Below are 12,719 nucleotides of genomic sequence, written 5' to 3' on the forward strand. Positions count from 1 at the left end.
GGTAGGCAGAGGTGAACACCTGCCGGACCCCCAAGTTCTGACAGAGCTGACGCATGGCCTTTGCTCGGAAGGGCCCTCCCCGGTCTGTCAAGATTTCGCTGGGCAGCCCCACCATTGCGAACAGCTTGGACAACGCCCGGACCACCCCCGGGGTCTGCATAGTTTTCAAAGGAATGACCTCCGGGAAACGTGTGGCGTAGTCCACGATCACCAGGGCAAAACGGTAGCCCCGGGGTGTGCGTGGCAGTGGGCCGATAAAGTCCATCGCTATCCGCTGGAAGGGCACCCCCATCACTGGCAGCGGGGATAGAGGGGCCTTTGGCGGGCGTCTCGCTGCCACCCTCTGGCAGGTGGGGCATGAGCGGCAGTATGCCTTCACGTCCGCATTCACCGAGGGCCAGAAGAAACGCTCGAGGATCTTCCTCAGGGTCTTGTGGTGCCCCAGGTGCCCGGCCCAAGCGTGCTCATGGGCGGTGCGGAGGACCTCCGGCCGATAGCCTGCTGGCACAAGTAGTTGGCGGACCTCTCCCTGGCCATTCGGGGCACGAGCTATGCGAACCCAAACCCCTCCTTGCTTCTCAATGCGAGGGAGCCGTTGGGACCTCCGTTCATCCCGCACCTGCTCCTCCTCACGAGCGGCTGTCTCTCGCAAGCGCTGCAAGGACTCATCTGCCCCTTGGGCATCACAGAATGGGCGATCTGCTGGGGGTCCAGCTGGGTCTTCAGTCCGTGGTTCTGCCCCTGGTCTGGTGGAGGGACCCTCCCCCGGGTCGTCGGCCTCCTCCACTTGCAGAGTGGTGGCAACTTGTGGGTCTGTCAATTCCCGTGCCGCCTCCCGCCGAGGCCTGGCGATCCCTGGGGCGTCTCTTCCCGATTTCTTCGCTGCCTGCTGGAGGAGCCTGAAGAACCCCGGGGCATCTCTTCCCAGCAGCATTGGCACGGGTAGGTGAGCTACCTGGGCAACTTCCATTTGGTGGCAGACCCCTAGGTACTCTACCGTGATTAGGGCCGTAGGGTACGGCTGGGTGCGGCCCATCACATCCGTCACCGGGATCCAGCGGTGCACTGGGGTGGCAGCTGGGAGGAGTTGGGGCCGAATTGCTGAGACTGCACTCCCGGAGTCCAACAGGGCTTGTAGGATCAGCTGGCCTATCCTCACGGTGGCGCATAGACTCAGCACCTGCTTGCCAGGTGGTGGGTTACTTTCCCAAGCCAACGCACGTACCACTGGCGAGGAGGCTGTGGGTGTGCAGGCTTGCATCCGCTGCTCAACGGCCTGCATTAGCTCTGCCTGAGGTGTTTGGAAGGCCGCCTCCAACTTCCTCCACATCCTGTCCAAGCATTCCTCCAGCCACAGTCTGAGGTCTGCTGGGGCTACGGCATTGGGATACATCCCTTCGACTGGCGCCTGCGTCGGAACGGCTTTCCCCGTACGGGCCATCAACTTGTCAGGGCTTGCCGCCGCTGCCACTGGGCGTGGCATTGGGCGGTCTGCTCCTGACGTCATAGGGGGGCCAGGGATGCTGCAGGACCCTGCTCTGTGAAAGGAGGGGCGGTATACCTCACCCAGACTCCCTCTCAGTCCACTCGCTGGCCTGCTCAACCTGGCCTGCTTGCCCCGTGTCCTTCTTCATCCCCTCCTTCCAGAACTCTCCTCCAAACCTCCACTCTTGCATTGCACCGCTCTCACTCCACATTATCACTCCTTACTCACATCCACCACCACAGGGCTCTTCCCAGCCAGCTTTTATAGGGCTTCCTTCTACTGCCCCACCCCTCTTCCAGCCCAGTCTTGGGCTGCACCAAGCAGTTGCAGCTGGGGTAGCTGATCTGGCCCCACTGACCAGCACCAGCTGTGCCTTGTTCCCTGGCTGCCCAGCCTCCCTGCCTTGGCTGATTGCTGAAGGCCTGTCCAGCTGCAGTCCCCTGGCTAGCAGCTCGGCCTCCCTGGCTGAGCTGATGGCTGAAGGTGGGTCCAGCTGCAGCTCCTTGGCTGGTTGCCCAGGGCTTCCTGCAGAGTGCCTCCAATAGCCCCACCTGGAGTGGCTTGGCTTCTGGCAACTCCTGGGCCAGGCTACTATTTTCTAGCTGGGGCGTGGCTTTGGGCTGTTGGGGCTGCTGCTGCTTCTCCTCTTTAGGTAAGGTCTTTGGGTGGGTGACTGCTGGGCCCCCAATCCCTCTGCCCTTGCCCCCTTCTGCCTTGCTTAGTCCCCTTTCCTTCCCCAGGGGAGTGGGACTCGCTGGCTTCTCTCTGTCTCCCCCTGACTCCTGAGGCCCTGGGCCTTTGCCTCTTGCCCCTGGCGCCGGCAGGTTCTGGCTCCATTTGCCCGTGGGAGGGGATGACCTGCTGTCCCCAGGCTGCCCCCTCTGCTTGCCAGTCAGACCGGTTGACCTACTGCCTGCGGGCTGACCGGTTGACCTGCTGGCTGCTGGCTGCCCCCTCTGTTTGCCCGTCAGCCCAGTTGACCTGCTGTTCCCTCTTGTCAAGTCTGGGGGCTGGGGCTCAGACCCCGGACACTTGTAATTAATTTACATTTGCTTCTGACATAAAAACTGCCAATGTTGTAACAGCATTTCTCATGTGAACTAGATTACACGCTTTAACAATTCTGGCAAGTTACTTTCAGTGGTCAAAGAACCCAGCCAGAGTGTCTGGGGTGGTTTCTATTTGGTAAACACAGCCTATGGGAGATGAAGGCGTGACAAGGTTTGGACATCTGTTTCTTTTTGAACTGAAACAAAGTAGCATGAGGGTATAATGAAGTACAGCCATTCTTAATAGCTGCTGGAATGCCAGTGCTTACATCAGTAACTCTTTTGCTAATAAAATGACTATGTGTGGAACGTATGTAAAATTCCAGGCAATTTCTACAGCTGCTTCAAGAGGATTTGCTGTGTGCTGCATAAAATAAATAATTACTGGATGTACAGAACCACAAACATCCTGAATACCCAAGCTTCGTGAAATTGAAATGGTAACAAAAGTTATAACAAAGATGGGGTGTGTGTGTAAGGAGGAGTGGATTGGGAACATCTTTGTGTCAGCAGAATGGGGAGTGGACTATGCTTTCATTCTTCCTCTGTTCCAGGTATTCAGTGGGGCCAGAGCTGCAAGCCTTTGCCCTGGGCTGAAAGACAAGAGCTAGAGAGCTCTCTCTCTCTTTGGCTTGCAGCCTGTTGCAGTGAGTGAGCTGACCCAGCAGACTGAGGATCAGATCAGGAGTTTTATTTATTTTACTTGCTGAGATTCAAGGCTGATTACACAGTGTAAAACAATGTAACCAAATAACATGAGACATCCAACTAACAATGCAATGGGATAAGATCATAAAAGTTAGGAACTATGGAAAAATATCAGACTTTTTATGGCATCATGTGTCATAAACAAGCCAAGAATAACCAGATCACAAAAGCAGAAAGAGTAAGATAATAAATAGGATAGACTACAATCATGTCTCCTTTACAAGTGGCCTCTATCCCAGTATACTATAGCCAATACATTATACTACAGAGTCAGATTTGTGTTGTTTATTTTGTTTGTGTGCATAAATTATATTTTTCTGTTTCTTTGTAAGCTACTTTGAGACCACAGTGGGAAGAAAAGGAGGACAGAAATCTTGGCTCCAAAGATTACCTTTCATTCATTCATTCATTCATTCATTCATTCATTCACTTACTTACTTATGTAAGTCATTTACAGTCCACCTTTCTCACTGAGACTCAAGGCGGATTACAAAGTATGAAATTAGTACAATCAGTATCAAGGACATTTCCATACAGTATCAAGGACATTTCCATAAAAAATATCATATGGTGAACTGATACTAGTTTAAAAAGACATAGTATTATCAAGAATCCAATACAGAGTAGAAGAAATACTGAAACAGAACATAATCAATTCTAGGACTGACATTAGACAACATGAAGCACAGGTAGTACATAGGAGTACGTACTTAAAGCAACAGATAATATTTAAGGCAACACAGTGGTGAAGTCTATGGTCCCTAACTCATTAGGGAAGTATCTGAGACCCCTTCCCTACAATACAGTCTTCCCATTTGGGTAAAAAGCCTTTTTGAATCATTTGGTTTTGCATCGCTTGTGGAAAGCCAGGAGAGAGGGGGCTCTCCTGACCTCCTCAGGCAGGTCGTTCCACAGGGTAGGGGCCACCACATAGAAAGCCTGTGTATGGGCTGCTGTTGATTTTGCCCATGTGCAGGCTGGCACCTGCAAGAGACCCTGTTCAGATGAGCGAAGCTGCCATGGAGGAACATAGAGAGGGAGGGAGTCCCATAAGCATGCCTGACCAGAGCTGTGTAGAGCTTTCTATGTAATAACCAATACTTTGAACTGAGGATGGTAACTGGTAGGCAGCCAATGGACTGACTGTCAATCCATTGTAGCCAATGGGAGTGACGTTCTTGCTCCTGCTCGCTCCTGATAACAGTCAAGCTGCAGCATTTTGCACTAATTGGAGCCTCCTAGTTAGATGGGGGACCTCTGTATAGTGCATTATAATAGTCAAGCCTTGATGTTACCATAGCACAGATCCAGGTTTTATGTATATAAGGTGCTTTTGGTAATGCTTCCATATGTGCTGAGGAGAAGTATCCCCAAGTTTTGCTGATTCCTTCTTCCTACTGTGTTAACCCATGCCAGATCTCATGCCACTTCAACCCTTAGAGGCAGCATGGGAGTGAATAAGAAACTGTAGCAGGAAGGGAGAGCTTGTAAGGAGCATGTTTCACTCAGTTTGTTGGATCCAAGCCTAAGAGTGCAGTCCTAAACAGAATTACACTGCCTTGAGGATGATTTTAATTATGAACTGCACCCAAAATATGAATAACCCAACTAGGATGCACACCCAATTTAATCCTTAGTTCAGCACATGGAAGACAATTCTATATGTGAATTATTTTCTAGACCAAAACTAAGGTATATCCTATGTAATTAACATAAATTTAATTCAAATAAAAACATTAGTGAACATACTAACAGAAAACCTAATATAATTGGAAAAAACAATAGGTACTATTTTTCCACTAAAAACAAAGTTTTTTTTTCCATTTAGGAAACTTTATAAATAATTGGAAGAGACTTGCCACCTTTCTTGAATTATTTATTTGTATTTATTTATTTATATTTCAATTTATATACCGCCCATCCTCAGGGGCTCTTGGCGGTGAACAAGTTAAAATCAATAAAAACAAGAAAACAACAATACTAAAATCAACATACAAAACAATAATAAAATAAATTAACCACGTGCAATGGTGGGGAGAACCCCCCCACCCCAAAGGTGGGAGGCCGATATGGCACCGCCCCCTTCAACCACTGAACGCCTGGCAGAACAGCTCTGTCTTACAGGCCCGGCAGAATGATAATATGTCCCGCTGGGCCCTGGTCTCCATTGACAGAGCGTTCCACCAAGCTGGGGCCAGGACTGAAAAGGCCCTGGCCCTGGTTGAAGCGAGGCGGGCTTCCTTAGGGCTGGGGACCACCAGTAAACATTTATCCACTGATCAAAGCGGTCTCCGGGGAACATACAGGGATAGGAGGTCCTGAAGATATGCCGGTCCCAACCCGCTCAGGGCTTTAAAATTAAGAACCAATACCTTGAACCTAATTTGGAATTCAACCGGAAGCCAGTGCAGCTGGCGCAGGACAGGTGTGATATGTGACTTCTAAGATATTCCAGTCAGGACCCGCGCCGCTGCATTCTGGACCAGTTGTAGTTTCTGGATCAGGCCCAGGGGTAGCCCAGCGTAGAGTGAGTTACAGTAATCTAGCCTGGAGGTGACCGTTGCATGGGTCACTGTAGCCAGGTCCTGGGGCGTCAGGTAGGGGGCAAGTTGCCTGAACTGACGAAGATGGAAAAATGCAGACTTGGCAACCGCCGTGACCTGGGCCTCCATTGACAGGGAGGCATCCAGGAGCACACCCAGACTCTTCATCACTGGCAAATTTGCCAGTGGTGTCCCATCCAGGGCAGGGAGCTGGATCCCAACATCTGGCAGCCCCGTCCCAGCTGCAGGACCTCCGTCTTCATCGGGTTCAGTTTCAGCCTGCTCTGTTTCAACCATGCCATCACATCCTCCAGAGCTCTGGCCAGATTGTCTGGGGCCGTGTCTGGCTGGCCGTCCATCAACAGAAAAAGCTGGGTGTCATCCGCGTATTGATGACAACCCAGCCCAAACCTCCACACCAACTGGGTGAGGGGGCACATGTAGATGTTAAATAACATCGGAGAGAGTATCGCCCCTTGCAGAACCCCGCACACCAAAGGGTGATGGGGCGATAGATCTCCCCCGAGTGCCACCCTCTGTCCCCGACCCTGGAGAAAGGAGACCAGCCACTGTAAGGCTGTCCCCCTAATCTCCACGTCGGCGAAGCGGCTGGCCAACAAATCATAGTCGACCGTGTCAAACGCTGCTGTGAGATTGAGTAACACAAGCAGCGCCGACCCGCCTTGATCCAGATGCCTGCGAATGAAATGCCTGAAATGATCTAATACAGACCCATAAGACAGCCAAGGGGTCTCCAGTTCCCTTACTGTATCAACAGTGGGTGGCAGGCCACGGCGAAGGGACAAGATTTTGCCCGCAAAATAGCTCACAAAAGCCTTGCAGCCAATAGTCGAATTAAGAATTTGGTGGTCTCCCTGAGAGAGGGAGACCAAGGACCGAACTGTTCGAAATAATTGAGCTGGGTGTGAGCTAGCGGACACAATGGAAGCAGCAAAGAAATCCCTCTTTGCTGCTTTCACTGCCACCTCATAGGCTTTCATAAACGTCCTATAAGATGTTTTTGCCTCTTTGTCGCGCCCCTGCCTCCACACTCGCTCTAGTCGTCTCAGAGACCGCTTCATCTGGCGAAGCTCCTCAGTGAACTGAGCTACCTGTTTGTGGGCTCAGAGAGGATGGCAGCGGGCAATAACGTCGATGGCTTCAGAAAGTCGACCATGCCAATCATCCAACAGCTCATCTAACATATTGGCAGGGGGCATCGGATCCCGCAGAGCCCCCTGGAAACCAATTGGATCCATAAGTCTCCACAGGCGAGAGTAAATCCGCTCACTGCCCACCCGGCAAAGGAGCAGCATGCTCAGACGAGCCTTCAGAACAAAGTGATCTGACCATGGCACTGCATCATAGGCATCCAGGACCACCACCATCCCTGCCCCAAAAATCAAATCCAGTGTGTGACCTGCTTGATGCGTGGGAGCCGAAACAAACTGGGAGAGTCCTAGGGCTGCCATGGAGGACACCAGGTCAATGGCCTGCGTGGAGGCATCGTCGTCAGCATGGACGTTGAAATCCCCGAGAACCAAAAGTCTCAGGAATTCCAAGGCCCAGCCTGCCACCGCCTCCAACAGACCAGACAGGGAAGATGCAGGTGCAGTAGGCGGTCAGTACACCACGCATATTGCCAACCTCTCCTCGACATCCAATACTAGGCCCACACAATCAATGCCAGTAATTTTTGGGGTGGGGAGTGGTCTGAAGGAGAAAGACTCCCGAATAGGGCTGGTCGCTTCGGGTTTTGCTTCGGGTAAAGTTACCCGAAGCTACCCGCTTCGTGTAGCTTTGGAATTTCCCGAAGTGGGGCCAGCAAGATGGCCCCACTTCAGAAATACCGAAACTAAGTAACCCGAAGCGAATCGTGTCGCTTGGGCTCCGAGCGCCGTTATTTTTTTTTTAAGCAGGGGAAGCTTTTTGCTTGCTGCTGCTGATCTCCATTGCCGGCTGCTTGTAATTGCAAGCAGCTGGCAATGGAGATCAGCAGCAGCAAGCAAAAAGCTTCCCCTGCTTAAAAAAAAAATGGCAACGTTTTGAAGCCTATTCAAGGCTTCCAGCTCCGGCTTTGGAGAGGGGAGGGGGAGGAGTAGTGAGTGACTCACTCTAACCTCCTCCTTCCCCCTCCCATTCCTGAAAAAGTGGAGGGAGTTTTTGCTTGCTGCTTGATCTCCATTGCCAATGCAAGCAGCAAGCAAAGTCTGCAAACAGTGCAAACCTGCACATTTGGAGAGATTCTTTGCACTGTTTGCAGACTTTGCAATGAGTGCAAGGGGGAGGAGGGGTTAGGAGTGGCCAATCCTGCAGTAGCATTCTCCTTCCTGCCCAGCCAATGGGGATTCTCTGAAAGTAGAGTGCCTTTTTTAAAATGCTGCAGCGCAGGGCTATAAATTGGAGACTTCCCTTTAGGAATCTTCCAATTTACCCTGACATTGACAGAGCGGCTTGCCTGGACAGAAATTGGAAGAGGAGGACACTGCTGTGGAGCGCTGCTGACTGGCCCTGCATCTCACTGGTAAGTGAGTCCCACTGACTCACAAGATTCTTTGATCTTTGGGGGAGGGGGTGGATGGGGGGCAATGCATTTGGGAAAGGATTTGTTTTAAGTTTGCATTTTATTTTTATTTTTTAAATTTAACAGTGGCTTCCCAGGGGCAGACTCATGCCAAGTCCTGGTGTGTGCCAAGGCTTTGGCCTAGGTGGTGGTGGGGGGGTTAACTTGAAGCTGGCCCACTGCTGCTCTGTTTAAAGTTTTTTTTACTGTGCCTGCCTTTCATTTCTACAGTGGTTGGCTTCCCTGGTGTGTGCCAAGGCTTTGGCCTAGTTTTTTACTCTGGCTTTCACACTTTGGGACTGAGGGGTTAGAATTTAGAAGTAGTTTTTAAAGAGTTAATATACTTATTTAATAACCAGTTTCCATTCTGCTCTTTCCTAGACTGAGATACTTGAGAGACTCCTGCTGCTGCTGTGGCTGGTTGAGCATCTCGTCTCTGCAGTCTTGCTGTGGAGGACTTCCCCCATTGAATTCCTGCCTGTCGCCTGACCATCGCTGGACTGCACGAGTGGTGAGCGAGTCAGTGACTCACAGGGTTTTCTCAGGGGAGTTGTCTTGGTGGGTGTGGGGAGGGGAGGGGAGGATTAAGGGCTTGACTGGGTGGGAGTGAATTTTTTTTTTTAAATTAATTTTTTTCTACATTTTTCAGAATTTTTCTTGATTCATTTTTATTGTTGTTGGTTGGGGGAGGTGGTTTGTACCTGTTTAAAGTATTTTAAGTTTTCTTGGGGGAGATTGTCTTGGTGGGTGTGGGGAGGGGAGGGAGGATTAGGGGCTTGACTGGGTGGGAATGAATTTTTTTTTTAAAAATAATTTTTTTCTACATTTGGCGTGTGTGTGTGGTTAGAGGGGGGGAGTAGTGTTTCCTGGTGTGTGTGAGTGTCTGTGTGTGAGTGTCTGTGTGTCTGCCCCAAGCTAAGATTTTTGAGGGTTGGGGGGGAGGGGTGTTTCCTGGTGTGTGTGTGTCTCTGTGTGTGAGTGTCTGTGTGTCTGCCCCAAGCTAAGATTTCTAAGGGTTGGGGGGGAGGGGTGTTGCCTGGTGTGTAGTGAGTTGTGTTCCTTTGGGGTGGGGGGGGTGGCTGCGATGCCCTCAGTGTTGTGTTCTTGCTGTGTAACTTGAATCACAACAGGAAATAAAGATTTTTTGCATGTAACTGTGTTTTTCAGATTCTGTGGTGTGTAGTGAGTTGTGTTCCTTTGGGGTGGGGTGGGGGCGGCTGCGATGCCCTTGGTGTTGTGTTCTTGCTGTGTAACTTGAATCACAACAGGAAATAAAGATTTTTTACATGCAACTGTTTTTCAGATTCTCTGGTGTGTAGTGAGTTGTGTTCCTTTGGGGTGGGGGGGCGGCTGCGATGCCCTTGGTGTTGTGTTCTTGCTGTGTAACTTGAATCACAACAGGAAATAAAGATTTTTTGCATGCAACTGTGTTTTTCAGATTCTCTGGTGTGTAGTGAGTTGTGTTCCTTTGGGGTGGGGGGGCAGCTGCGATGCCCTTGGTGTTGTGTTCTTGCTGTGTAACTTGAATCACAACAGGAAATAAAGATTTTTTGCATGTAACTGTGTTTTTCAGATTCTCTGGTGTGTAGTGAGTTGTGTTCCCTTGGGGTGGGGTGTGGGAATGGTGTGCTGTGTCACACTACTGTGCCTTTTTTCTGTATTTGAAGGTTGAAAAATAAAGATTTTAAACTTTATTCAGTGTGTGTTTGTGATTTTGTTCTTTGGAATTAGGTTAGTTCCCCTCATAGGGAACAATGGGGCTGGCTGGCCAGCCCTCTCTGTAGGTGGTGGGGGAATTTTGGGGAGGGTGTCTGTGGTTCAAGTGTGCTTTCACAGGGACAATCTTGCACTCAGGAGTGTGCCCTCCATTATAGCACCCCTGGGATGTGCATAATTGCCCTGGGAAAGAGAGTTTGAAAGTTCCCATCATAGGGAACAATGGGAGATGGCTGGCCAGCCTGCTCTTGGGGTAAGGGGAAAGTGTGGGAATGTTGGGGAGGGCGTCTTTGGGGCTGTTGGGGGTTTCGGGTTAGCCCCCCCCAAATGGCCCCCCAAAGTTGGAGCAGGTTGAGCCTTGGTGGGGGGTGGGAGGACAGGTAGGAGGAGGTCCCCTGAGGGTTGGGAGCATTTTGCATGCAAAATGACACCCCTAGCCACACAAGCCTCTTCGTTTTTTCCCCATAGGAAATAATGGAGAAGGCGAGGATAGGGGTACCTGCTTTGAGGGGCCATAAAATGCCCCCCAAAGTGGGAGCAGGTTGAGACTTGGTGGGGGTGGGAGGAAAGGTTGGAGAAGGGCCCCTGAAAGTTGGGTGCGTTTTGCTTGCAAAATGCCACCCCTAGCAACCTAGAAAGTTTGTCTGTTTTTTCCATAGGGAATAATAGCAAATGGAGGAGGATGGGGGTACCGTCTTTGGGGGACCATAACATGGCCCCCTAAAGTCCAAACTTTCCAAAACATGGGGGGTTGTTAGAGAAGAGTTAGGAGAAGGTCTCCACCAAGTTTGGTTTGCCTCGGAAAGAAATTCCCACCCCCCCACAGGGCACCCGAAACCCGGAAGTGAAGTTGACACCCGAATCTTTCCGAGGCAAACCCGAAGCTATACGAAGCTGTATCTCTGAAGCAGCTACCCGAAGCTGTTTCCCGGTTCGGGTAAACCCGAAGCTGGAAACCCGAAGCGACCAGGGCTTGCACAGCCCTGCTCCCGAATGAGCAAAGCCACGCCTCCCCACCGACCACTTGTCCAGGACTGGTGGAGGACTGTATAACCTGGGGAGGCTAGTTCTTTCAAAGTGACCATCTCGCCCTCCCTCACCCAGATCTCGGTCACGCAAGCCAGGTCCACATTCAATGCTGCAAGATAATCTTGCAGCGTTTTGGTCTTATTATTTATGGACCTGGCATTGCACAGCGCCAGTGTTGGAGAGTGGTTTAATATCCTAGGCCCACAACAAGTATATCTTGGGATGGGACGCAGATTGGAAGGGCACCGAGCCCTACCATGTCTCAGTGCCCTTCCCTTCCATAATCTGCTCCCACCACTGTACCTCCCACATCCCTGGATCACTGGGATCCCCAACCCTAAGCCGGCCTCCTCACCAATGATCATAGTGCTAACCCACCACCCTCCCAAAATCAAACAATCCACCAACTGTCACTGACTAAGCCACCAAACATGCATAAAAACCCCAATACCCTACCAAATTAACAACATAAACAATACATATAGACTACAAAAACTAACACACATGGTATAAAAACAACAAACAGCAGCAAGGCAAGCATTAATATAATATAGGTTTGTAAATATCATGGTACATACTTTCATGTTATATATGGATACATGCACTTAGAGGGCTAGCTTCAGTGCAACCTCCTGCTAAATGTGCTATTGTGCTTTCCTTCCTCCACTTCCTCTGCACACGCAGCATATACATACCCTACCTGGGATCAGTGAAGCAGGGCTAAGTGAGCCACAAGGTGCTTACTGCTTTCACCATCTCTCTGGATCAGGAAATGGAAGATCGTTCTAAAGGACTTCCTAGTGAAGGCGGATGGGCCAAGAGTCTTTGGCCTGTGGCAGGTCATCTGCGTATGCTGACTTTGTGCACTTACTTGTCTTTGAACTTGCTACTTTGAACTTGTGCACTTTACCTTCACTCAAGGTACTAATATTAGCTATCATCATAACTGCACAGGCTAGATTAGTAAGCTGAGTTCTGAAAGAAAATCAATACATGTTTTATAATTAAAAAGTCGTGAAAATCTTGATAATCTAGTAAGAGTGAGCAAGCAAAAAGACAATTTGCTGCATGACCAAATAATTGAATCTGGATAAAGAATATAATTGACACACAACACTAAACATACAGTTGTTGCACAACCTCCACTTATTTAATTTTAATCCCAAAGTCCTCTCTCAAATGCTTCCCTCTAGTTAAATTTGAAAATTTAATCTGAAAGCTTACCTCTTGGCACACACTGGAAGCCATCCCCATAATAACCTGCTTTGCACTGGCAGCTGAAGGATCCTGGAGTATTATAACAGAAAGCATCTGGGTGACAGCGACTGAGCTGACATTCATCTGTATCTGTAAAGCAAAAGACCAAAATAAACAACTTCTTTCAGTACGTGTAACATAAATGGTGGAAGATATACAATGCTAATCTTCAGGCCAAACTAGATGTGTCAGGAGATCTGTGAATAGACGTCCTGCAATTTTCGGAAGTGTAAACAACCATGAAAGCCACAGTTCAGGAAGGGGATATATTTTCTCTTCCCCTACACTGACTTTCCAATGCAAACTACATGCCCAAGAAGCTGCTACTTACTCTCCCAGCAGAATTAATATGCAGGTACCACATAAGG

General features: G+C 49.8%; 1 protein-coding gene across 1 annotated transcript in view; it reads right to left on the bottom strand.

Annotated features, from left to right (window-relative positions):
• NID1 (nidogen 1) overlaps positions 1–12,719 on the bottom strand; it is a 94,837-nt gene that overhangs the window by 42,549 nt on the left and 39,569 nt on the right. Inside the window, exon 12 of the mRNA XM_054975120.1 lies at positions 12,319–12,441. Within this exon, the coding sequence (XP_054831095.1) occupies positions 12,319–12,441 (123 nt within the window). The remainder of the gene's footprint in view (positions 1–12,318; positions 12,442–12,719) is intronic.

The sequence above is a fragment of the Eublepharis macularius genome, chromosome 1 (assembly GCF_028583425.1).
Source record: "Eublepharis macularius isolate TG4126 chromosome 1, MPM_Emac_v1.0, whole genome shotgun sequence".
Classification (NCBI taxonomy): Eukaryota; Metazoa; Chordata; class Lepidosauria; order Squamata; family Eublepharidae; genus Eublepharis; species Eublepharis macularius.